The sequence below is a fragment of the Hyperolius riggenbachi genome, chromosome 7, assembly GCF_040937935.1.
Source record: "Hyperolius riggenbachi isolate aHypRig1 chromosome 7, aHypRig1.pri, whole genome shotgun sequence".
NCBI lineage: Eukaryota > Metazoa > Chordata > Amphibia > Anura > Hyperoliidae > Hyperolius > Hyperolius riggenbachi.
This window is the reverse complement of record NC_090652.1, coordinates 292,719,188-292,742,563: the sequence shown is the minus strand read 5'-3', so window position 1 is coordinate 292,742,563 and position 23,376 is coordinate 292,719,188. Positions and strand designations below refer to the sequence as shown.

Sequence of the window (23,376 nt, the reverse complement as noted above, 5' to 3'; positions counted from 1 at the left end):
AAAAATGTGTTGTGTAGACTATAAACTTTATTGCCATCGTTTAAATTGATATATTTCTTATTTTCAAATGTTAATATGAAGAAAAATGCACCAGGATAGAAAGTACCAGTGTGGTTTGAATGATAAAACAACATATTTTTCTTGTGAAATCTTTACAGTATCTGTGATTAGGGGTGTAGATGGGGGCGTGGTTATGGGTGTGGCTTAGATGTCCCTTTTTCTTATGTCAAAAAGTTGGGAGGTATGGCCACCTATACTTATAGACTCGGCTGAGAGATGCTGCAGAATGCAGCCAGTCACAGCAAAAAAAAAATCAGGTAAACTCCAGGACTCCTAGAAATTGGCGACTGCCACTGATGTAGGCCAGCCGCACCACCCAAGTTTATAAAGAAAGGCAGGGCTGACAACATAGTTGAAAAAGGAACTTGAAGAGGGAGGACACTTCTTATGGCATCTTTTCAAGCAAGCGGCCCACAGTTCCACTGGCTTCTATCACAGCTCTGGGTGGACACTTTTTGAAATGGCAGCATGTGGAAAAAGTGGCAAATAGGGTGTCAAAAAAACAAAACACCCTGTTTTCCACTCTGCTTCATGGAAGATAATCCTGTTCAGCGCGTGTTTTATGTGACAAAGGATATAGTGATTTATAAAGTGACAGATTGATCATCACTTTATAAATAAGATCTAAAAGTGCCCATTAACAGTACAATATTTTGTTCACGTGTGATTTTGAGTTGATGCAGGATTATGCATATTTTGTATTCAAATGTATGCAGCTTGAAAGTGGGCCAATCAAATTTTACCTCAGCAGGATGTAGATGGTTCATGTTCAAGGTGCATACATTTGCATGCAAAATTTGCGTAATGCTGCATAAATTCATAATGATTTGCATCTCATAGACCATCCCTAATCGTAAGTAATTGGACGGTAATTATAAATTAGTTAGGTACTCACCTGAGGCCTGGAACCCACTACATATCGCAAATCGCTAGCACAATCGCTAGCATTTTTAATTAGCATTTTATAAGCTATTTAAGCGATTTTGTTAGCGATTTTAAAAAGTGTAAGCTTTTTGTCAGTGATTGTGGTGTAGCGATTTGTGATTAGCGATTTAATTATGATTGGTCCTTCCAATTTAGTGTAATTTTGGACAGTTTGCAGTAATTTAAATTCGCACACAAATCGCTATATGTAGCGATTCATGAGTGATTTGCCAGCGCTTCAATACTTTACACTGAAGCGCAAACACTCCCAAAATGCTGCATGTCCTGCGTGATTTTGCTCATCGCAAACGCTACTGTGGAATTTGTTACATTTATTTCCATTAGCAGAGTGTTTAGGGAAATCGCTAGCGATTTAAAGCGCTCCCTAAATGCTCAAAAAAGCGATCTAGTGGGTTCCAGGCCTAAGAGAAGAGAAGGCTCTGGATCCCTTAGATTCTTTCTGTTCCTCTCTGCGTCCCCTTGTTCCAGCTTTGGGCCCTCCTTTTTCAGCCTCTGACTTTATTGTCAAAGAGGCCTCTGGGTCTCCTCGGAATGCCACGGATTTACTCGGACTCTCACGTGCGCAATACAAAGACGCCGTCTTCAAAAGTGTTTTCAGAAACCCAAAGACACAGCCGGTGGGAGATTTCAACAGAGGTGGAGCAAAGATACGCAGAGAGGAACAGGAAGGCTATAAGGAATCCAGAGAGTGGCGTAGCTAAGAAGCAGTGGGCACCAGTGCAAGTTTTACATTACACCAAGCACTCTATACATAACAATTGATGTGACGCACCAAAACCAATCAAGGACAACCACAGTGGAGCAAGAAGTGCATAGGGAACAGCTTGTTAATGATTACTACTATTCAAAGCATCTATAGGGCTTGATTCACTAACCAGCGCTAAGTGTTAGCGCCAGTGTGAAAAGCCCTTTTTGGCCGCTAGTGTGCGCAAACCTACTTTGCGCGCGGCCCCGTGCACTACACGCGCAGCACGGTGTGCCGATATTAGTGCGCGGTGCGACAATAACGTTGCACCCACTGGTCCTTAAAAGTCGAACCCGTTACGACGAAAATGACGCATCGGGTGCCCCCGAAGTGGCGCATCGTAGCGCTGCTATACAAGTGAATATTATCAGCACAGGACCAATGAAGAGCTAATACTATCCCTCCGGACCAAGGGCCCCGGTGCGGTAGCAACCTCTGCACCCCCTATTGCTACGCCACTGGAACCAGAGCCTTCCCTCCTCTAAGAACCCTTACCCACATGACACATTTTCCACTGCATTTACCGAAACAAAATGCAACGCGCTCCGGAGGGACATCTGATGTCCCTATCCTTGTATTAAGATTTACCATGGAATCACAACGAAGAGTTGCCGACAAAAATATGCAAACGCATTGTGATTTCCATTCATTGTAGTGAATAGAATCACAAGTGCAGTGCCGAAAATTGCATCGGAGTGGAAGTGCATGGACAATTCCATTTTCAGATGCGATCAGGTGGGGAAGGGACCTTAGGTGAGAATCTGGCTTTCTTTGTTTTAATAGGTTACCGTTGCCCTTTAGTGACAGTCCTGCAGAATGGTGAACTCTAATCAAGAGGCCCTGTAGTGTTGCAATTTCCTTATGCCACATGCTGCGTAGAGAACAGGGATGATCAATGAGATGCAAATATTTCCGAGTTCATGTAGATTTATGAACATTTTTATGCAAATATATGCAGCTTGAAAACGGACCAATCAAGTCCCACCAGGTTTAAATTGATTGGTCCATTTTTGAGCTGCATATATTTGCATAAAAATGTACATAAATCTGCATGAACTCGGAAATATTTGCATTGCTTATTGATCATCCCTAGTAGAGAATAGAAAAGAGTAGGAAAGTTTAAAAATGGGCAGTAAACTTAGAGAAAGCAAGTTTGATTTAGCGTTGGCTCTTTTCTAGATTTTGCTGAAAACTGGAAGACCTTCTTTAACTTGCCAGTTGGATGTTGTGCCCTCTCCTTTACTGCCCGGCACGCTAACTCCTCTCGGTGTTTGGTTCTTGCAAGAGGCTGTAGTGGTGGTCTTAGAGCGTGACCAGATCATGCCGCGGAGGGTGTGCACTGTGTCTGACGACCTCAGGCTGGCACTCTCCATGTCCCGATCTGACGCTGAAGTGAGGTGGTACAAGGACGGCGAGAGGCTGACAGACAATCCGCACGTACTGGTGGAGGAGAGGGGAGCGGAGCGCTCGCTGACCATCCTGGGCGCCTCGCGTGCCGACGCTGGCGAATATCTATGTGATGCCCGCAACGACAGCTTCAGCTTTTATGTCACTGTGGGAGGTAACAGGAGAGACGAAGAGGCACTGCAACCAGCACCCATCTGCCCACCTACCTACCTTCCCTCCCCGTATCCTGTCCCATAACCCCCCAGCAGTGATGGTCGTGTCTAGGAGAACTCATGTAGAAGCATGTGGTTCAGGTTGTGGGGCATAACTACAGCCTCTGGGACCACAGGGGGGCCTGAGCTGTGGGGGGTACCCAACTACTGCTTCTCTTCCTCAGATAAAAGGGTTAATTCTCCAGATCGGGTGGTTTTGTGGCTACACTTGTTATGGGTATGAAGGTCATGATTGCCACACTTGTTTTAGGACCCTTGTGAGATGGGCCCCAAGGCTATGAGGGTCACCAGGGAAGGCAAGGGAAAGGGTGTGAAGATAAAGGGGCCCCATCAACGTTTTGCTGGGGGGGCCCTTGATTTGTAGTTGTGCCCCTTATGTGGTTTGTTCGATCAGCTGATACATTTGCAAGGCTCTGATTTGCTGTGATCACATCCTGCTTTAGCACATGACCATGACTAGCAAATCAGAGACTTGCATCTATCTCCTAACCGAACTGATCACATGCTTCTCTATGAGTTCTCTTAGACATGACCATCATTACTCCTCCCCCCCCCCCCAATTCCATCTACCCCTCCTACCCCAACCCTCCTCCATTCTGCTATGTGTTCAAGGTCAACTGCACCCACCAAAATCCACTAAACGGAGTCATCTTTAACCTGAGCACCCAGCTATGTGTATTTGGCTAACAAAATGAACTGTTTACCAAAGAAGTGCAACATCGATAGTGAAAGTCTTTGACGTATAAATAGTTAAAGAGGTGCTGTAGTGACATATAGTGGGATGCAGTAAATTATTCAGGATACCTGCTTTTATGGTCATTTTCCTGGTCTCAGCATCAGAAACACATCCTATAGCTATATATTGTTGTATATTGGTATGTAGCCCCGCCCTCTAAGTGATGCTTAGTCTAGGATGATTAGCTATGCAGAATTCTCCTACAAGAGCATTCTGGGAGAGCAGGTGTTATTTCTGCTGGCTAAATAATCTGTAAATGAATATTGTAAAAAAACAAAATTAAAACAATTTTATTAATGACATTCTATTCACTACAGTCCCTCTTTAAACTTTGTGCACGTTTTCAGTGAATGTGGCCCATAACGACCTTTGCTCGATCGTTAGGGCAAAGTTTCAGGGAATGAGTGCTGTACAGGCAGGCTGCTTGGCTATAGTTGAGCAGCATCCATTGGAGAGGGGGGAGGAAGGACGGGCGGCACCCAAGTGAGCCGTGGTGGTGGCATGGGTAATTATGAACATGATGGGCAGCTGTACACATGTTAGATTCTTGGCCAAGACACAGCTGAATGATCACCTCGTTCCGAGGCTTATCTAGCGTGTGTACAAAGCTTTAAAGGCTACTGTTAGTCGACAAGATACTGATAATTCCAGTATGCATGAAAATACAATGATGTTGCAGTTCTACAAAACAGTTAATCACCAGCATAGCAGATATATGGAGTATGTATAGATTTGACACTGTATGATCTTGTCACAGGATATAGGGTGTAAAACATAACCCCACATATCCTGTATATTGCACTTCTGCCTAGCCAATCAGGTGCTAACCGGCCAGACCAAAGGTGTCAAACTCCAGTCCTTGTGGGACATGTCGAGTGTTTAGAAATGTGTTCTACCCGATGAGCCTCAATTTTCCTGATTCAGTCCCATCAAATAATCGACCTTCGGCCCTTGAGGGCTGGAGTTCCACATCCCTGGGCCAGACTATGGTCTGGCTTTATCACTGACCTCTGACCTACTGCTAACCTCCACCTTTCCTATATCCATGTTTAACCAAGACCCCATAGTCTCTTCCCTTTTCTACAATAGCACTAACCTAACCCTTGTGCCAACCATTAACCCTTAACCTGATGAAACCTTGACCACTGTTGTGAAAATGTTTTAAATCTAAGTTGAAGCCCACCTCACCAGAGGCAAAGGGTCCGGGAAGAGGAGGTAATGGGATAAAGAGGAGGGAACATCGTGGCAAGCCTGCCTCGTCCAGTCTGTAATCACTCCTTCAAAAATGTGCCTTTCGACTTTTATGACTGGAAGAGGCAGGCTTGCCACGATGTTCCCTCGTCATCTTCTCGATAACCTCCTCTTCTCCGACCCTTTGCCTTAGGTTAGATGGGCTTCAAGTTCTTCGATTCCCACGCTAAGATCATATCATGACAAATCTATCTGCTTCAAATATTTGGATGTGTAGATATTTTGGTGTCAACATTGATTTGACCTAATTTTGGAATCTAGATTCAGAATTCTAATTTACGATTTTTAAATGCAGCTTTAATTTTTCTTCCATCAAAACAAAACCCCAGCCAAACCCTTTTCTTAGTTGTATTCAGAATGAGGAAGGGTCTACGAGAGAATCACTCCCGAATGTAAATTTAATGGAGAGAACCACACACTCAACTTATCAGGGGGTCACTTTTTATTTCTGATTGACTGATCATAATCAGCCGACACAGGAAGCAACAGTGAGATATGATCACATGATCCATAAATTCTCCTTGCAGGGAAAGTTCTCCTAGGAGAATTGTGAGGTTCTCTAGAACTTCTGACCTCTGTGAAACTGAAAATTAAGGGAAATCTTCCAAAACAGAAATAAAATTTGACCTCTGACAACCATCCTCAAAACTGTGCTCTGGTGCCAGATGTAAATTTGTGGTACTGTCCCAAGTTTCCGTCCAATGTCACAAGCACAAGACATGAAGATGAATTTCTCTGATGCAGGTGATGCTCTACACATTTTTCTTAAGTCACTTAGAGTCGGGACAAGGTCCTTCAGCACCTAAGGCTGAGACACTAAAGTGCCCCCTCCATCCCTCCCACCCCAGCCATCACACACTGATTGTTATTAGACTAAGAGGTGCCCCAGGACCCTCAACTTCCCCAACAGCTTAATCTCTCGTTATCTGGCTTGCTGTCACTGCTATGTATCCCCTTTTCATTTTTCTAATGATAGCTGAGTGAGTTGTGTGCCCCCTCCTACACTGTGCCCTGAGCCTGGAGCCTCTCTCGCCTCGGCCAAGCCGAGTTAGATGTTTGCTTCTATAAACACATTAAATTAAACATAAATTGGTTAAAATTAGGACCCCAGTTGGATGCTGATTGGGAAAGGCACAGATTTCTATCAGTTATGTGGGAAACAGAGGGATTTATGGGCACATAGCAATTTACTGCATCAATGGCAGTAGACTCCTTAGTCTAATACTTACCAGGGCTGTGGAGTTGGTACAAAAATCATCAACCACCAACTCCTAATCATCAACCACCAAAAACCACCAACTCCAAATACCCAAAAATAGCTCCGACTCCTCGACTCTGACTCCACAGTAACCATCCTTATGGGGGACATAGATAGCCGTAAGCGCCTGACAGATAATCTCTACGTTACTCAAGCTAAGAAAACGTTTTGGCTGGCATTCTACTTTAATGTTGATGACTGATAATTATGGCAACAGAATGTTATTATTGACCCTCTGATATTGCTGGGTGCAGTTCCCTCTCGTGTTTGGCATTCTATCACCCCGCAATTCATCTTAACACCGTAACTCTGACCCTCTTCTAAAATTTGGCGTGCTCCTGTGTTATTAACGTTTTTACTGATGGTGGTGCCGATTAATGCCATGATAATGTGGTGCCTGCTTTTAGTCACGCTAACATCACTGCCGAACAGTCTAATCAGAGCATTTGACCAACCATCTCCCCTCCTTCTATGCACCCGTTTGATTTGCTTTGCCTCCTTCTTCCTCCTGTCATGCCTTAGTTTTATGCCTCCTTGAGTTTCTAGAACCCCTATACCTCAATGCTTGCAATGCCTCCCTGTCAGTGCCTATCCTCAGATGACATTGCCCGTAGTGACGTTTGCTGTTTGGGCTGTTGATAGCTGCACTCTAGTGGCTTTGTAGTGACTCTGTGGTTGTCTTGTTGGGCATTTTGATGTGTTCCTTGTTGTTCCTCCTGTCAGCTCCTCCAGTCACCATCGTGGGTAACACTGGAACTCCTGAACACCATACATTGATGACCGGAGATGATCTAGTTCTGTCCTGTGAACTCTCAAGGCCTAATTTCAAAGTGCGCTGGCTGAAGGATGATGAGGAGCTGCTGTCGGTGGGGCGTGTGAAGATCTTGGCTCGAGGACTCCACCGGCAGCTCACCATACAGAATGTGCGGCCTTCCGACTCAGGCACCTACACCTGTGATGCTGGTACTGATCAGCTACGAGCGGAAGTCCGCGTAGAAGGTATGAAACAAGTGTCATATGACTGGCCAAGGGCAGAAATTTTGTAGGGGAGGGACATATGCTTAGTACACTTTCATCATTAATTTGTGCCTGCCCTGATGAACTGTGTTAATGGGAAATGATTATGGTGGGATCTGTATAACTATCAACTAAATATCAACAAGTATTCGGTAAATGCCTAATTATATACTAGGAACATCCTTGCCCTACTTAGCCAGTGTTCTGATTGTGCCAAGAGGTATGAAGTCCTAATTTGCCTGTTAGGAAAGAGAAACTTAGTAAACGAAGACTGTGTGCCATGTGACTAGGGGAGCTTATGCCTATCCCAGCACCAGGACATTAGGATGCAGGATATCTTGGTTAACCTTGAATGCCTGCTTTCTTCAGGGTAGGTCCTTCTAAATTAACATTCCTATCTAAATTAACTTCACTCTAACCTTCTCTAAACCCAACACTAACCTGACCTCCTTTTAGCTGTGATTCTACAATAGCCTTCATCTGATGCTAGCAGCCAACCGTTTGCCTAATGAACACTTAATTTTAACCCTTACCTTTCACTTCTGCCAAATATGGAGAGGACACCACACAGAGGTATGTGGATCCAACATGAACATACCTTTGTCTTTCCTTTATATAGCTTGACCTTGGGCCAGGCTTGCTTTTGTTTTCCACATGTTTCTTGAGTTTAGTGTTTTTGTAGATGTATGTTAAGCTAGACCTCTCACTCTTGTTCTTCTCTATCTCAGCGCCCCGTCAGGTGGAGTTCATCACAGAACTGCAGAACGTCACTCTTCTAGAAGGAGACACCGCCACGTTTAAGTGTGTGGTCTCCCCAGATGATGTGATACTTCACTGGGAGTTGAATGGGTCTGCCCTGAATTCCGACCGAAGGGCCACCATGGCAAGCAATGGACTGTGCCACTCGCTTACTTTACATGGGTGTCGGCTGTCCGACTCTGGCACTGTTACTGCAAACGCTGAGGGACTCCTCTCCAGGGCAAGGCTCAGGGTGCAAGGTAAGACTCGTATATGCAAAGGTTTCAGGGTGATGTTCTGGAATTGCTTACATATGAAATGAAGAGCAACCAAAAAAACCTCCATTCCGAGTTCAATTCAGTGTTTGCACCAGTTTTATTGCATTTTGTCTTCAGTTTGAGTTCAGGTTGAGATCAAGTTGACTTCAGGTCAGCCTCAGTTTCTCATTAATGGGATAGTTGGGACATGGGCATATGTCAACCTGAACATAAAATACTATACATATTACTAGTAACGCTAAGGATGGGTTTATTATTATTATTATTATACATCTGCTTTATGAGTTTCCTGGTACATAAGCAGATGAGATTGTACCACTGGTGCTTACATACACAAGAATCCCATTTGCTACAGTCTAAAGGTGGCTATACACAGAAGGCTACCCACTAAGGGATTTTTCTGAATGATTTTGCACCACAAACAATTTTTTTTATGCTATCACACAACATCATTGAAAGAAAATCCGTGAAACGGGGTTTCACACCGCACGCCACCCGTGGCGATCATCCGTTTTTGAATTACTGCCATGTCTGATAAAGCCATGGAGAACTGTTCAGATCTTCATTGAATTTTGTGTGGTTTTGCTGCAATTGTGTAAATGATCATTTACATGATTGTTCGTTTCCGACACGCCAACAACGCTTGCAGATTTGGCCAGATGGATCGGGGGAACAATCGTTGGTCAGCGGAGATCCATTATTAATCCGACCATGATCTGACGGTGTGTACTTTAATAGCTGGCCACCAGATCGACCATCAGATAGATCCCTCTCTGATTGAATCTGATCAGAGAAGGATCTATTAGCTGCCCCCACACTGTTCACCGATTAGCAATCTGTTGATCCCCCACCACCTGCCCTAGGTCTCCACAACCTAATGTGTCCCCACCCCAAGAGTCGTCAGTGAAGCTACTCTACCTGTCCACCGGTGTGCCTCTTCACAAGTCCATGTCTTCTCTTCATGTTGCAGCACTCCTCGCTGTGTCTTCTATCTACATCATGTGACAAATGCTAGAAGCCAAACACTAGAGGTCTGGCCTGTATGCCATAGTTCCTCTAGTGTTTGGCCTCTAGCGTTTGTCACATGACACAGGTGCACGGGGAGAGAAGACACAGGAAGAAGCACTGCAGCATTGAGAGAAGACACCGGAGGAGGAGGCATCTTTGTGGACAGGTGAGACCTAGCTCTGCTTCCAACACTCTACATCTGTCACCCCCAAATTGAATGACGTATCGCCAATATCTTCTATCCATCATGAATGACTTAATAAATTAATTTTGGCCAAAATCACAGTGATCGAATCTGCTGGCTTTTGAAGGGGAAAATCAAGTGTATGGCCATCTTTAGCTTAAATATCATAAGGGGTTGATACACTAACAAATATAGCGTGAGTAATCTCCTGTCATACGTGATATTTAATCAGCATGCCTTCATTTTCACTTCCGGCACGCTATGCTGCCACTAGAACGCACACTGTTTAAATAGCGTGGGTAACAGGAGGTTACTTGCGCTATTTTTGGTAGCGAAACAACCCCATAGTGCCTAGAGTAATTGACTAAACTCATCAAATCTAAATTCTGGTTATTTTCTTCAACTAAACTGAGAAAAAAAATTAGTGTGAATAGGACTAAAGCTAAAAGTAGGATACAAAAAGAAGTCCACTTGAAATTGACTGTATTTTGGATGTCCACCCCATTGTGTTTTTCTTCTATATCTTCTATTTCCGGTCACCTCAGAGGCCCATGTGATGTTTGTTCAGAGCTTGGAGGACAAGGAGGTGGAAGAGGAGGAAGATGTGACCCTTCAGGTCCAGGTGACCACAGAGCGAGCCGAGGTCCATTGGGTGAAGCAGGGGGTCATCATACAGCCCAGTGAGAGATTCTCCATCGAGAGCTCTGACCGCACTCACACACTGACCATCCGCTGCATCCAGCCCTCTGACCGTGGTCGCTACAGCTGCGAGAGCCTCCACGACCGCACTGACTGCCGCCTCAATGTGCTGCGTAAGTTCCAAACGGCATAAACAAGAAAACTAATCAAAAGAAGTTCATACTGATTCAAAAATTGTCCATGTTTGCTCAAAAATCAAAACACATCAAACAATCAAAAATACAGTTCAATATTTTATTACAAGTTTGTGTTTAGAAATAAAGGCTTTTGGAATACCAATATTAAAAGTTAAATCTAGGCCAGCTACTGAATACAAAACGATAAGATAACCATTTTTAAATACATGGAATGGTCTCATCTTTTCTATAATCACTGAAAGAGTCATATACTTTATACCCGCTGTATTGGAGGACTTTCTGGTTCCATCTGACCCATTGTTACCAAAACCTGGTACTACTTTCTAAGTAGGCAGTATTACCAAAACCTGGCAGTACAACGCCTAGTATAGAGAGTTTGTGTTTCGTAGTAGCTAGGGTGCAAACGTTTGAGATGATGAAATTCTCCCAAACTATATTTTCAGGGTTTTCCCACCACCCATATCTCATCTACTGGCTTAGGCTTAGTGGTTATCAGTCACCTCTCCAACGCCCAGCCCTAACGTCACCCCTGACCTGTGCTTATCCCAAACTCCACCACCTGGGCTCGGTACTGACTGGGGATGACCAACACAAATACAAAGGCAATGCAAGTAGTAGAAAAAGTTTTGATCCTAGATGGTTATCCGTAACCTCCAAGTCTCTGTGAATAACGTTAGACAAAGTGATGTAAGTACACGTGTATAGATATTATACTCACAAGGGTGGGTTGCAAAACTTGCAACCACTGTCTGAGCCTGTGGGAATTTTATCATCTCTGCTCGGTGTCCCAGGTCTGTTGGTGCAGATGCTGGATTGTCGCTCTCCTAGATTAGCTGTAAAGGACTAAAAGTTCCTCGTGACTAAAAAAAACCCCTATTGGGTATGGACTATACTAAAATACACTGGTGGATGCGCCGTTGATTATATGATACTACTAGATGTTGTATATATGAGAAGGATAATTTCTTACCTTCTCAGAAGGACAAACCATTATTCAATGGAAAAACAAATGTTTATTTATACACGGTAGACAACGCATTTCACAAGTCTTGGCCCGCTTCCTCAGGTCAATACAAGTGCCTGTAGATTTTTTAGTCAAGAATGTGAGCGCCTAAAAATCAGCACTTGCATTCTTAACCAAAAGTTTTTAGGCGCTAATGTTTGTGACCAAAAGTTCTACAGGCACTTGTATTGACCCGAGGTGGATGCGCCGTTGATTATATGATACTACTAGATGTTGTATATATGAGAAGGATAATTTCTTACCTTCTCAGAAGGACAAACCATTATTCAATGGAAAAACAAATGTTTATTTATCAGGGCTGTGGAGTCGGAGTCGTGGAGTCGGAGTCGTGGAGTCGGGCAATTTTGGGTGCCTGAAGTCGGAGTCGGGGAAAAATGCACCGACTCCGACTCCGACTCCTAATGAATTTGTAACTGTAATTAAAATAGAAAATATGATAAAATGTTCTATTTCTCAGATAAAAGTCATTAAAAATAATGTATATATACAGTACATATACAGTAATAGCTGTGCTTAGTCTACAAAAATGAAATAAACCAATCAAAATTAGTTACTTGTGCTGCTTCAATAAAGCAGTCCCCGTATTTTTAAAGTCAGATATACATATCTGATTGTGACTGTATATATGAAGTGTACACAGGAATCTCTTATATATACTAAATAACATCTATGCTGTAAGAATAAAGCCTGATGTGTAGCCGTGTCACTAATAGAGATGGTCAACGAGATGGAAATAATTCTGCATTGATGCTGATTTATGCAAATGTATGCACTCCCTTTGCTGATGAAATCAAATAATTTGATATGTTATTAAAATTTGGTTTGGTGACTACAAATTAAAGGGAAACTGAGACGGATGAAAAGTAAAGTTTTATACATACCTGGGGCTTCCTCCAGCCCCCTTCAGGCTAATCAGTCCCTCACTGTCTTCCACCACCCGGATCTTCTGCTATGAGTCCTGGTAATTCAGCCAGTCAGCGCTGTCCGGCCGCATGCCGCTCCCACAGCCAGGAACATTCTGTACCTGCGCAATAGTGCTGCACAGGTGTAGTATGCTCCTGGCGGCGGAGTGTGTGCATGCGCACTACGCCTGACTGGCTCAAGTACCTGGACTCATAGCAGAAGATCCAGGTGGTGGAGGAGGACAACGAGGGACTGATTATCCTGAAGGCAGCTGGAGGAAGCCCCAGGTATGTATAAAACTTTAATTTCATCTGTCTCGGGTTTACTTTGTTACACAGTAGTACTATACTCTACATATGCACTCCCCACATAGCTGCAGGGAATCCACTGAGAATGCTGTGCACATTGAACACAGAGGTGTTGTCTGTTTACAATCTCCTCATTCCCCTGCAGAGTACCTGCACATCATTCTTACATGTACCCACACTTACATTGCCTAGGGCCTGATAGATGTTCTTTGTTCCGGTTTGTACCTTTTACAAGTACTCTTACCAAGGACTAGTTTTAGTCTAAAGGGAATAAATATAGTAGTCTACATATCCTTCTCACTTCAGTTGTCTTGTAAAATTCCTAAGCTTTGGCAGTTAAGAGATGAATTTCATGTTACATACTTTTAATCAACAAAATTGTAATATGCAAATTAGAGGAGTCGGAGTCGTGGAGTCGGAGTCGGAGTCGGTGGAATCCTAAACTGAGGAGTCGGTGGATTTTTGGACCGACTCCACAGCCCTGTTATTTATACACGGTAGACAACGCATTTCACAAGTCTTGGCCCGCTTCCTCAGGTCAATACAAGTGCCTGTAGATTTTTTAGTCAAGAATGTGAGCGCCTAAGAATCAGCGCTTGCATTCTTAACCAAAAGTTTTTAGGCGCTAATGTTTGTGACCAAAAGTTCTACAGGCACTTGTATTGACCCGAGGAAGCAGGCCAAGACCACACATTGTCTACTGTGTATGAATAAACATTACTTTTTTCGTTTCATAATGATTTGTTCTTCTGAGAAGGTAAGAAATTACGCTTCACATCTCACTAATATTAGAAAAGTGAAAGTTTGGATGTTTGTTACTCAATCACGCAATAATGGCTGAACGGGTTTGAATGAAATTTGGCACACACATAGTGCATTACCTGGAATAACATATAGGATACTTTTCCTGATCCCCATAACCCAAAAGTGGGCGGAGACAAATACAAATGTCACAGGGTCAGGAAAATGTAAACTGAAGCTATTCTTACACTGTTAATGGCAGGGTTCTCAAACTTTGCACAGTTGGTGACTGGGATTAATATTCAGAAAAGTGGGTGGAGCCTACAAAAGCCAATCAAAATTCACCTATTGATTTTCAAGGGGAATATTTAATTGCTGCCATTCTTGCACTGTTAATGGCACAAGCCTCAAACCTGGTACAGTTGGTCGTTGGGTGACTGGGGTTCAATTTGTTGATGCCGAAGACCGCAAAGCTCACAAACTAGGTCATTGAGTAATTGTGTGTTAGGCTCAACACACACCATACAATCTTGATTGTTCAATCTTACCACTTTCATGTAGTATAAGAGCTTATTTAATCAATCATTCAAGGTATTTTCAATCTGTTGGCCCTTATACTACATAGATTTGGTAAATCTGTACAACCAAGATTGTATGGTGTGTGTTGAGCTTTAGGGTTAGAAAAATTGGGTGGAGCCAACAACAGCCAAATACATACCTGGGCAATGCAATATACATAAACACAATATACTTAAAAACATATAGTAGTATCATATCATCAAGGGTGTCTACACCAGTGTTTTTCAATGTAAATAGTGTCCGGGGCAAGATACAAACCTGCAAAGTGTAAGTGCCAGCCTGCTCCCCCAACCAAAAAAGGTGTATGAGACTGCACTCAAGCGATGCTGGGGATTGGCATGCACCCGTGTACCCACAGGTAGTGTTGCTCAAATCCGGATCCAGGAGATACCCGGATAGTTGCTATCCGGATATCTCCCAGATACCTGTGCAGGGGGGTGTCAATCTTACCTGTCTGACGTCTTCTCCGTCCGTCCCTCAGCACCTCCCACGATGCGGTCCACGCGTATCACGTGACGACAAACACTTCCTCCTTCAACCCGGAAGGAGGAAGTGTTTGTAGTCACGTGCCCGACGTGTGGACCGCATCGTGGGAGGCGCCAGGGACGGAGCTAAGAAGACGTCAGACAGGTTAGGTTGACACCCCCCCCCCGTCCACCCTGCACAGGTTTACTGGGAGATATCCGGATGGAAACTATATCCCCTGTGAAACTATATACCCTGTGGGTAGCAACACTACCCACAGGGTATATCAAGCAATTCCTCCAAGATGATCCAGCACAGCTCTTTTATCTGAAATCACTTTATTTGATCATTAAAACGTGTACAAATATAGCTGCATAGTGGCTACGATCCACCGTTTCGGACCATTACAATCCTTGTTCACTCCACACAGCCTGCTCGCTCAACATGCACACTGCACCACTGTTAAGTCCAAAGGTATTTTTGTTATTAGAAGTAAGCCTTTTTCTAGCAATGTTCTTTAACCTTTTCTATCCTTTCTTTTTCCAGCACGCAGCATAGCAATAAAGAAAGGCCTGAAAGACGTGAAATGTGAAGAAGGGGGTAACATTGAGTTTGTGGTGGAGTTGTCCCATGAAGGTTTGGTTGGAGAATGGTGGAAGGGGGGTGTCCGCCTCACCACCGATGACCGCTGTGTAATCAGGACCTGCGGCCGCCAGCATATGTTGCTTCTTTCAGACCTCAGCCTGCCAGATTCCTCAATTATAGCCTTCACTTCTGATACTCTACGCACTACAGCACAGCTGACCGTCACCGAGCATCCGCTAACCATCACGCAGCCGCCACAAGACTATGTGGTCAATGAAGGTGGTCTGGCTACATTCCAATGTGAGGTGTCCAAGCACGAGGCTGTGGTGACCTGGAGTAAGGTGAGGCCCAAAAGTCTCTTCATGACAGCTGCAGAATAGACCTCGTGTAACAGTGAGGTGTTAGGCACAGCAGTTCAGAAGTTAGCATTAGGCGCAGCAGTAGTAAGGTTAGTGTTAGATGTAACAGCAGTAATGAGGTTAGTGTTAAGCTCAACACACACCATACAATCTTAGTTGTACAGATTTACCAAATCTATGTAGTATAAGGGCCAACAGATTGAAAATACCTTGAATGATTGATTGGATAAGCTCTTATACTACATGAAAGTGGTAAGATTGAACAACCAAGATTGTATGGTGTGTGTTGAGCCTTAGGCAGAGCAGTAGGGAGGTAAGTGTTAAAGAGAACCTGAGACCAAGGATTGAACTTCATCCCAATCAGTAGCTGATGCAGTGTTAGGTGCAGTGGTGGTAAGGTTAGTGTTAGGTGCAGCAGTAGTGAGGTTAGTGTTAGGTGCAGCGGTAGTGAGGTTAGTGTTAGGTGCAGTGGTGGTAAGGTTAGTGTTAGGTGCAGCAGTAGTGAGGTTAGTGTTAGGTGCAGCGGTAGTGAGGTTAGTGTTAGGTGCAGCGGTAGTGAGGCTAGTGTTAGGTGCAGAGGTAGCGAGATTAGTGTTAGGTGCAGCAGCAGTGTTGTTAGTGTTATATAAAGCAGCAGTGAAGTTAGGGCCCTTTTCCACTAGAGCGATTGTGATTGCTGAATCGCAAAATCGCAAATCGCTAGTGATTTTTAAATCGCTAGAGTTGTTACTTTATCATAGAAATCACGAGAAGTATTTTCCACTACAGTGATTCGATTTGGAAATCGCTAATCGCAAATCGCAATCGCTTGCTGGAGCGATTTTTACAATGATAATGCAATGCAAATGAAAATCGCAAATCGCAATCGCATAACAGAATTAATGAAAAATCGCAATCGCAATCGCTGGCGTTTGTGATTTGTGATTGCGATTGCTAGTGGAAAAGGGCCCTAAGTGTTAGGTGCAGTGAGGTTAGTGTTAAGTGCAGCGGTAGTGAGGTTCGTGTTGGGTGCAGCGGTAGTGAGGTTAGTGTTAGGTGCAGCAGTAGTGAGGTTAGTGTTAGGTGCAGCAGTAGTAAGGTTAGTGTTAGGTGCAGCAGTAGTGAGGTTAGTGTTAGGTTCAACGATAGTGAAGTTAGTGTTAGGTGCAGCGGTAGTGAGGTTAGTGTTTGGTGCAGCGGTAGTGAGGTTAGTGTTAGGTGCAACGATAGTGAAGTTAGTGTTAGGTGCAGCGGTAGTGAGGTTAGTGTTAGGTGCAGCAGTAGTGAGGTTAGTGTTAGGTTCAACGATAGTGAAGTTAGTGTTAGGTGCAGCGATAATGAGGTTAGTGTTAGGTGCAACTGTAGTGAGGTTAGTGTTAGGTGCAACGATAGTGAGGTTAGTATTATAGGATCTTAAGGTAAGTATCTGATTTTTTACCCTAGCTTCGGCTCGGGTACACTTTAAACACAGTCAAATAAAATGAACATGAAACACAATAAGACTGCTCTGATGTCACTTCAATGCATTTTTACACCCCACTGCAGCTGACTGATGTCATTGCTGGCTGCAGAACAAGTGATATGATTAAGGTAGAAAGCTTGAGTTTTAACGCTTCCAGTCAGATGGTTATAGCTGTTCATTTTATGCTGCTTTAGACCATAGATGAAATGTGAGTGTACTACCACTTTAAGAGGAAGGAATTGACCATTGTTGGATGGTCCTCTAGGCTGGCTGCTGTAACGCTGTTTCTCATGCTAGGATGGAGAGCCGTTGGTTCCCAGCGCATCGTGCCGCATGTTCTCTGTGGGGCGTCGCCGAATCCTCCATCTCAGCCAGTGCGAGCCGCAGGACGCCGGGACATACACGTGCCACGCAGAGGAGCTCGCAGCCTCCGCCACGCTGCGGGTGATCGGTGAGTGATTTGCTGGGTTATTACCTGTTCACATTCATCCAGAATAATGCATAGTCCAGGTTTTCCTGCAGTAACGCATTGCAATCTTTCATGTCGTTAATCTATTTCTTTATTTCAAAACGAGTAAAACATTTGACAGTGAGCTCCTCCATAGCCATTCATTGTACACACGTGCTGATCTCTCTCATCAGGCTGCACAACAGTGTTTACAGCCTCTTGTGCCTGTGCAAACAGTATTTAAATGATTCCTACTGGTAGAATATCAGTAAATTACTGATATTCTACTACTTAATTACAGTAGTAAAATATCAGTAATCTTTACCGATATTTTACTATGTCTTAATCTAACGCTACTCTCACACAGTGATAAATCCAAAAGGTCTGCACACTGTCTTGTAGACTAAGTCTGCTTTTATTCAATAGACGTGACACATTTCCACTCTATAAGCCGTCGACTCGTTGGTTACCTGTAATGAATAGCAGAGATGCCGCCGCGCGGTCTAGCGGCAGGGCGGCTATCTCTGCGTTCAGGCCCGCGGTTTCTGCGCAGCAACATGTGTCTAGTTTGCCTGGGCCTTCTAGTGCACACAGAGGGAGAGCTACGCACGCGCCAGAAGACAGGACCTTTATGCCAGCAGGAGGGGTATCAGCTGATCCCGGCTGGACTTCTGATTGGCTGAGTGGCTGGGGCGGCGCTGCGGAGCGCCGTGAGTATATATAGTACTTGGTTGGCAGTTGCCGGTTGTCTGCCATTGCGAATACTTACGTGTGAGCGCTCAGACCTCAGACAGATCCTACAGTGTGTTAGAACCAGTTGGAACTGGGAATTCACACTTAGCCAAATTCCGCTCTTGAAGTTTACTGTGTTATACTTTAGACCAGTTCCCGGGTGTTGAGACCAAGGACCTCACACCCTATAATAGGATTACTGTGTCATTACTGTGTTATACTTTAGACCAGTTCCGGGGTGTTAAGACCAAGGACCTCACACCCAAGTATAGGATTACTGTGTCATTACTGTGTTATACTTTAGACCAGTTCCGGGGTGTTGAGACCAAGGACCTCACACCCAAGTATAGGATTACTGTGTCATTGCTGTGTTATACTTTAGACCAGTTCCTGGGTGTCGAGACCAAGGACCTCACACCCTAGTATAGGATACTGTGTTATACTTTAGACTAGTTCCCGGGTGTCGAGACCAAGGACCTCACACCTCAGACTAGGATTGTGCTTATTGCTATTTGTTATGACCTCTGGCTCTGTTGACCTCTCTCTTGCTTTCTGATTCGGTACCTCCGCCCATCTGTCTACCAGTTGCCAACCTTGCCTGTACCCGGTTACTGAATCAGCCTTCTGTCTCTGTACCTTGTCTGCTCGTGTGTTGCCGACCTGGCCTGTCTGACCCTTCTGGCTGTCACTCATCCCTCGAGTGATCAATCTTACTGTACTACTCGTGACACTAACACTCCAGGTGTCAATTAGCTGCAAGGGCTACCTGCTCCTCAGGAAGTCCTTCTTGCAGTTCAGTCAGGGGGCTCTACCCCATAGGAGTCCACTGGCTGCAGTACAGTCTGATTCCCAATCCATCAGGGAATCCTTGGCTACAGTACAGTCTGTCTCTCCTCCGCTTCAGGAGGTCAGCTTGAGTACAGCCAGTGGCCATCTGCACCTCAGGGGTCCACTGGTTGCAGTAGAGCCTGTATCTCCCGCTCCTCGGGAGATAACCTTTCTTACTGTTGCACCAAACACTTTACCACATTAGGTGTCCTGTGTGAAGCTATACTGGTATTATTGGTAATTCTGCAGATCACACATAATCGGGTATAGCGTCTGTATTATTGGTGATACTGCAGATCACCAATAATCAGAAATCCTCTGTGTGCTGACACCAATCGTTACATTACCATTCTGTGTTATTACCTTATTACAAAGGGGACCCCTCTGGGCCCCGAAACGAATCGTTGGCTTATAGAATGGAAATGTGTCACGTCTATTGAATAAAAGCAGACTTGGTCTACAAGAGAGTGTGCGGACCTTTTGGATTTATCACTGACTGCATATTGGGTTCAGCACCTCCATAGTGGTGTGTAATTCTTCTTCTGGCATTGGACTACTCTCGCACAGATCTCTCCCTCTACTGATTCCTAACCCTAAGCCCTCCCTCTACCGATGCCTAACCATAAGACCCCCCTCTACCGATGCCTAACTGTAAGAACTCCATCTTCTGATGCCTAACACTAAGACCTCCCTCTACCGATGCCTAACCCTAAGTCCTCCCTCTACCGATGCCTAACCCTAGGATCTCCCTCTACAGATGCCTAAACCTATGACCTCCTTCTACCGATGCCTAACCCTATGACCTCCCTTTACCGAAGCCTACCCCTAAGACCTCCCTCTACCGATGCCTACCCCTAAGACCTCCTTCTACCGATGCCTAACCCTAAGACCTCCCTCTACTGGTGCCTAACCCTAAGACCTCCCTCTACCGATGCCTAACCCTATGACCTCCCTCTACTGATGCCTACCCCTAAGACCTCCCTCTATTGATGCCTACCCCTAATACCTCCTTCCACCGATGCCTAACCCTAAGACCTCCCTCTACTGATGCCTAGCCCTAAGACCTCCTTCTACCCATGCCTAACACTTAAAGGAACCCTGAGTAGTGGCTACAAAAAGAAATCTGAACTTCCCTGTGGCTTCCTCCAGCATCCCCCCATAGTCCTCAAAGGTCCTCCGGCATCCTCTTGGTCCATTCCTTCCTCCCGCTGGTGGTTCCGGTAATGCGGCGACTTCGGCTAAAGACTGAACCACGGATGCACAGGAGGCTGACGGTGACTGGCGTGATGACGCTCCAGGTGTGTGTTGGGGTGCGCACGTGCATTACCGGAGCCGCTAGCAGGGGAAAGGGACCAGAAGGATGCCGGAGGACCTCGTGGGCTATGGGGGGCTTGTATGGGGAACTGGTAGGTACAGATTTCTTTTTTTAACCACTACTCAGGGATCCTTTAACCCCCAACATATAAATACCCCACTTCCTGACCTTAACCTACCCCCACCGGAAAGCTGCGATTTGTGGCAAAGAAGGTAAATTTCAACAATCGCAAATGCACAGGCCGAAATTTACCTTTTTGCCCATTATAAAAGTTGTGATTTGTAGCAAATAAGGTCAAGCAGCACAGTGCGCTCAAATTTCCCTTCTTTGCCGCAAATTGTTAGATTTATAAAAGGCGCCTATGGCCCTTTTTTCCTGATTCGCATAACAAGAATTTTATTTGGTCACATGGAACTTTAGGTAGCCTCATTCAGCTCTGTTCCTGCTTATCTGCATGTTCCAGTATCTAAGCAACTAATAAGGTACCTTTTGCACTTACTGCATTGCGTGGCTTTCACCCAACGCACCTCATCGCCATGGCCATTAAAGTCAATGAAACATGTTACACTTCCTGCGATGTGATGAAAAGTGCTCTAGCTGATGCAGATGCTGCAGTACATTATTGGGCGTTACCCGCGGCACCGGAAGCAATGTAAGTCTTTGGTAGCGTGCAAATTTAGCATTTTTGCCATGTTTGCGATGGGGTGCACAGAATTTCTAGATGTGCTTCCTGTGCAGCAGTATACACATAACTAAAGGGGGAGACTTTGAAGGCAGGTTGCCTCCAATTTCCCTGTCAATGCAGTCTGCCGCATATACTAAAACATGTGTAATAGAGCCTATTTGCTGTGCGCAAAGCACATTGCACCAAGTGTGAAAGGACCCTGAGCATTTTGACTTGGGATTTGCAGCTATGCTGAAGAAGAATCTGCTTTATCGATAGACTACATTGGTTAGATGAGTGTCGGACAAGGATAGGGGTTCCTTTTAGGTAATTTGTTCCAATTTTTTTCCCCAGAGCAAGAGCCGCAAGTGATGAAAGACCTGCAGGATGTGGAGATAGAAGAGAATGACAACGCCGCCTTCATCTGTGAATTGTCCTGTCCTCAGGCCAAGGGGGAATGGTTCAAAAATGGGGAAAAAATCAAAGTAACGTCCACCACCAAGATCCGTCAGGAAGGTAATTATGTATCTTGTATATCATGACTCAGCATAACCCCACCCAAACCTCTCCACATAGAAACATTACATTCGGTATATTTTTTCCTTGCCTGATAAAGGAACCCTCTAACAAATTATTTTTGAAAACTCCCCCTTTAAAGCGGAATATAACCCTGCATTTCAACTTTGCTGTAAAACATTATTTACAGCATATTATATGCAAAAAGCATTTTTTTTTACTAGACCAGCATTGGAAGGGTTAAACACAGAGGTTTAAAGTTCCGTGGAGAGATATGCAGAAGTTCAGATTGTTACATTCTATTTAGTTAAATGTATCTATTGAGAAATGTTACACACTCTTTGGCTGTCCTCCAACTCCTTCTCAGTCAGAGAGAGTGAGTCACATTCAACAGCTTCGGATGCGTCTGCAGAAATCTCCAGGAACTTTAAAGCACTGTGTAACCCTTCCAATGCTGGTCTAGTAAAAAAAAAAATGCTGGTTGCATATAATATACTGTAAATAATGTTTTAGAGCAAAGTTGAAATGCAGGGTTATATTCCGCTTTAAGGGAGTGAAAATTGCTCTATACTGAACAGACACCAGGTGGCAGCATAGAGCATTTCTGCAGGGCTAGAGCAGAAGCAGTTACAGTGTGAGAAAGACACAACAGTGGAAAGGAGGGGGCATAAGAGAGGAGCTGCAGCGGAAGCAGTTACGGTGTGAGAGAGAAGCAAAAGCAGGAAGGATGGGCACGAGAGGAGGAGCCAGAGCAGAAGCAGTTACAGCGTGAAAAGACAAAAAGTGGGAAGGAGTGGGCATGAGAGGAGGAGCCAGAACAGAAGCAGTTACAATGAAAGACAGACATAAGAATGGGAAGAAGGGGGCAAGAAAGGAGGGGCTTGAGCAGAAGCAGTTACAGTGTGAGACAGATACGAGAATGGGAAGGAGGGGAAAGGAGAGGAGGAGCTTGAGGAGGAGCTTAAAGAGGAACTCCAGTGAAAATAATGCAATAAAAAAGTGCTTCATTTTTACAATAATTATGTATAAATGATTTAGTCAGTGTTTCCCCATTGTAAAATCTTTCCTCTCCCTGATTTACATTCTGACATTTACCACATGGTGACATTTTTACTGCTGGCAGGTGATGTAGCTGCTGCTTGCTGTTTTGGCAGTCCCACAATGCAACAAGATTCTCAGACAGGAAACTGCCAGGAGTACGTACTTTTCTTGTTTCTTGTGGGAGGGGTTTCACCACAATATCAGCCATACAGCGTCCCCTGATGGTCTGTTTGTGAAAAGGAATAGATTTCTCATGTAAAAGGGGGTATCAGCTACTGATTGGGATAAAGTTCAATTCTTGGTCGGAGTTTCTCTTTAAGCAGAAGCAGTTACGGTTTGAGAGAAGCAAAAGTGTTGTGAGGAGAGATTAAATAAAGGTTTAATTGATAATACATTTAGGAAAATACTTTTAAGAAAAAAGAGAGAGAAAAAGCCAATACTGTTTTGAAGCAAGAGTGATAGTGCCAGCAACAGAATGAAAATGCTGAGACAGAACACAGGCAGCCTATGGCTATCATTCATAAAAGTGCTGTTGGTAACAAAAATCTGTGCTGCCCGAGTCCCTCCGTGAGGTGTTCTCTCTGCTGCTGCTTGGGAGGTCTGTCCCATTCACTTACATGTACTCCGCATGCTTATCGCTACATCCAGGGCAGCGGTAATCCCCGTCCACATACCGCTTGCGTTAATTTTTATGAATTTACATTTTGTTACATTTCCGCCTAGAATCACCGCACAATGTGGTAATTTATCGC

The 23,376-nt window shown here is 44.4% G+C and overlaps 1 protein-coding gene across 3 annotated transcripts in view; it reads left to right on the top strand.

Moving 5' to 3' along the window:
* Nucleotides 1-23,376, top strand: part of OBSL1 (obscurin like cytoskeletal adaptor 1) — a 144,070-nt gene that overhangs the window by 101,506 nt on the left and 19,188 nt on the right. For 2 of the 3 annotated variants that reach the window (XM_068245951.1, XM_068245950.1), the window contains exons 18-24: nucleotides 3,036-3,311; nucleotides 7,338-7,613; nucleotides 8,360-8,629; nucleotides 10,385-10,651; nucleotides 15,242-15,621; nucleotides 17,378-17,531; nucleotides 21,422-21,583. In XM_068245951.1, coding sequence (XP_068102052.1) covers nucleotides 3,036-3,311; nucleotides 7,338-7,613; nucleotides 8,360-8,629; nucleotides 10,385-10,651; nucleotides 15,242-15,621; nucleotides 17,378-17,531; nucleotides 21,422-21,583 — 1,785 coding nt within the window. The remainder of the gene's footprint in view (nucleotides 1-3,035; nucleotides 3,312-7,337; nucleotides 7,614-8,359; nucleotides 8,630-10,384; nucleotides 10,652-15,241; nucleotides 15,622-17,377; nucleotides 17,532-21,421; nucleotides 21,584-23,376) is intronic. The other variant, XM_068245952.1, reaches the window with a different exon arrangement.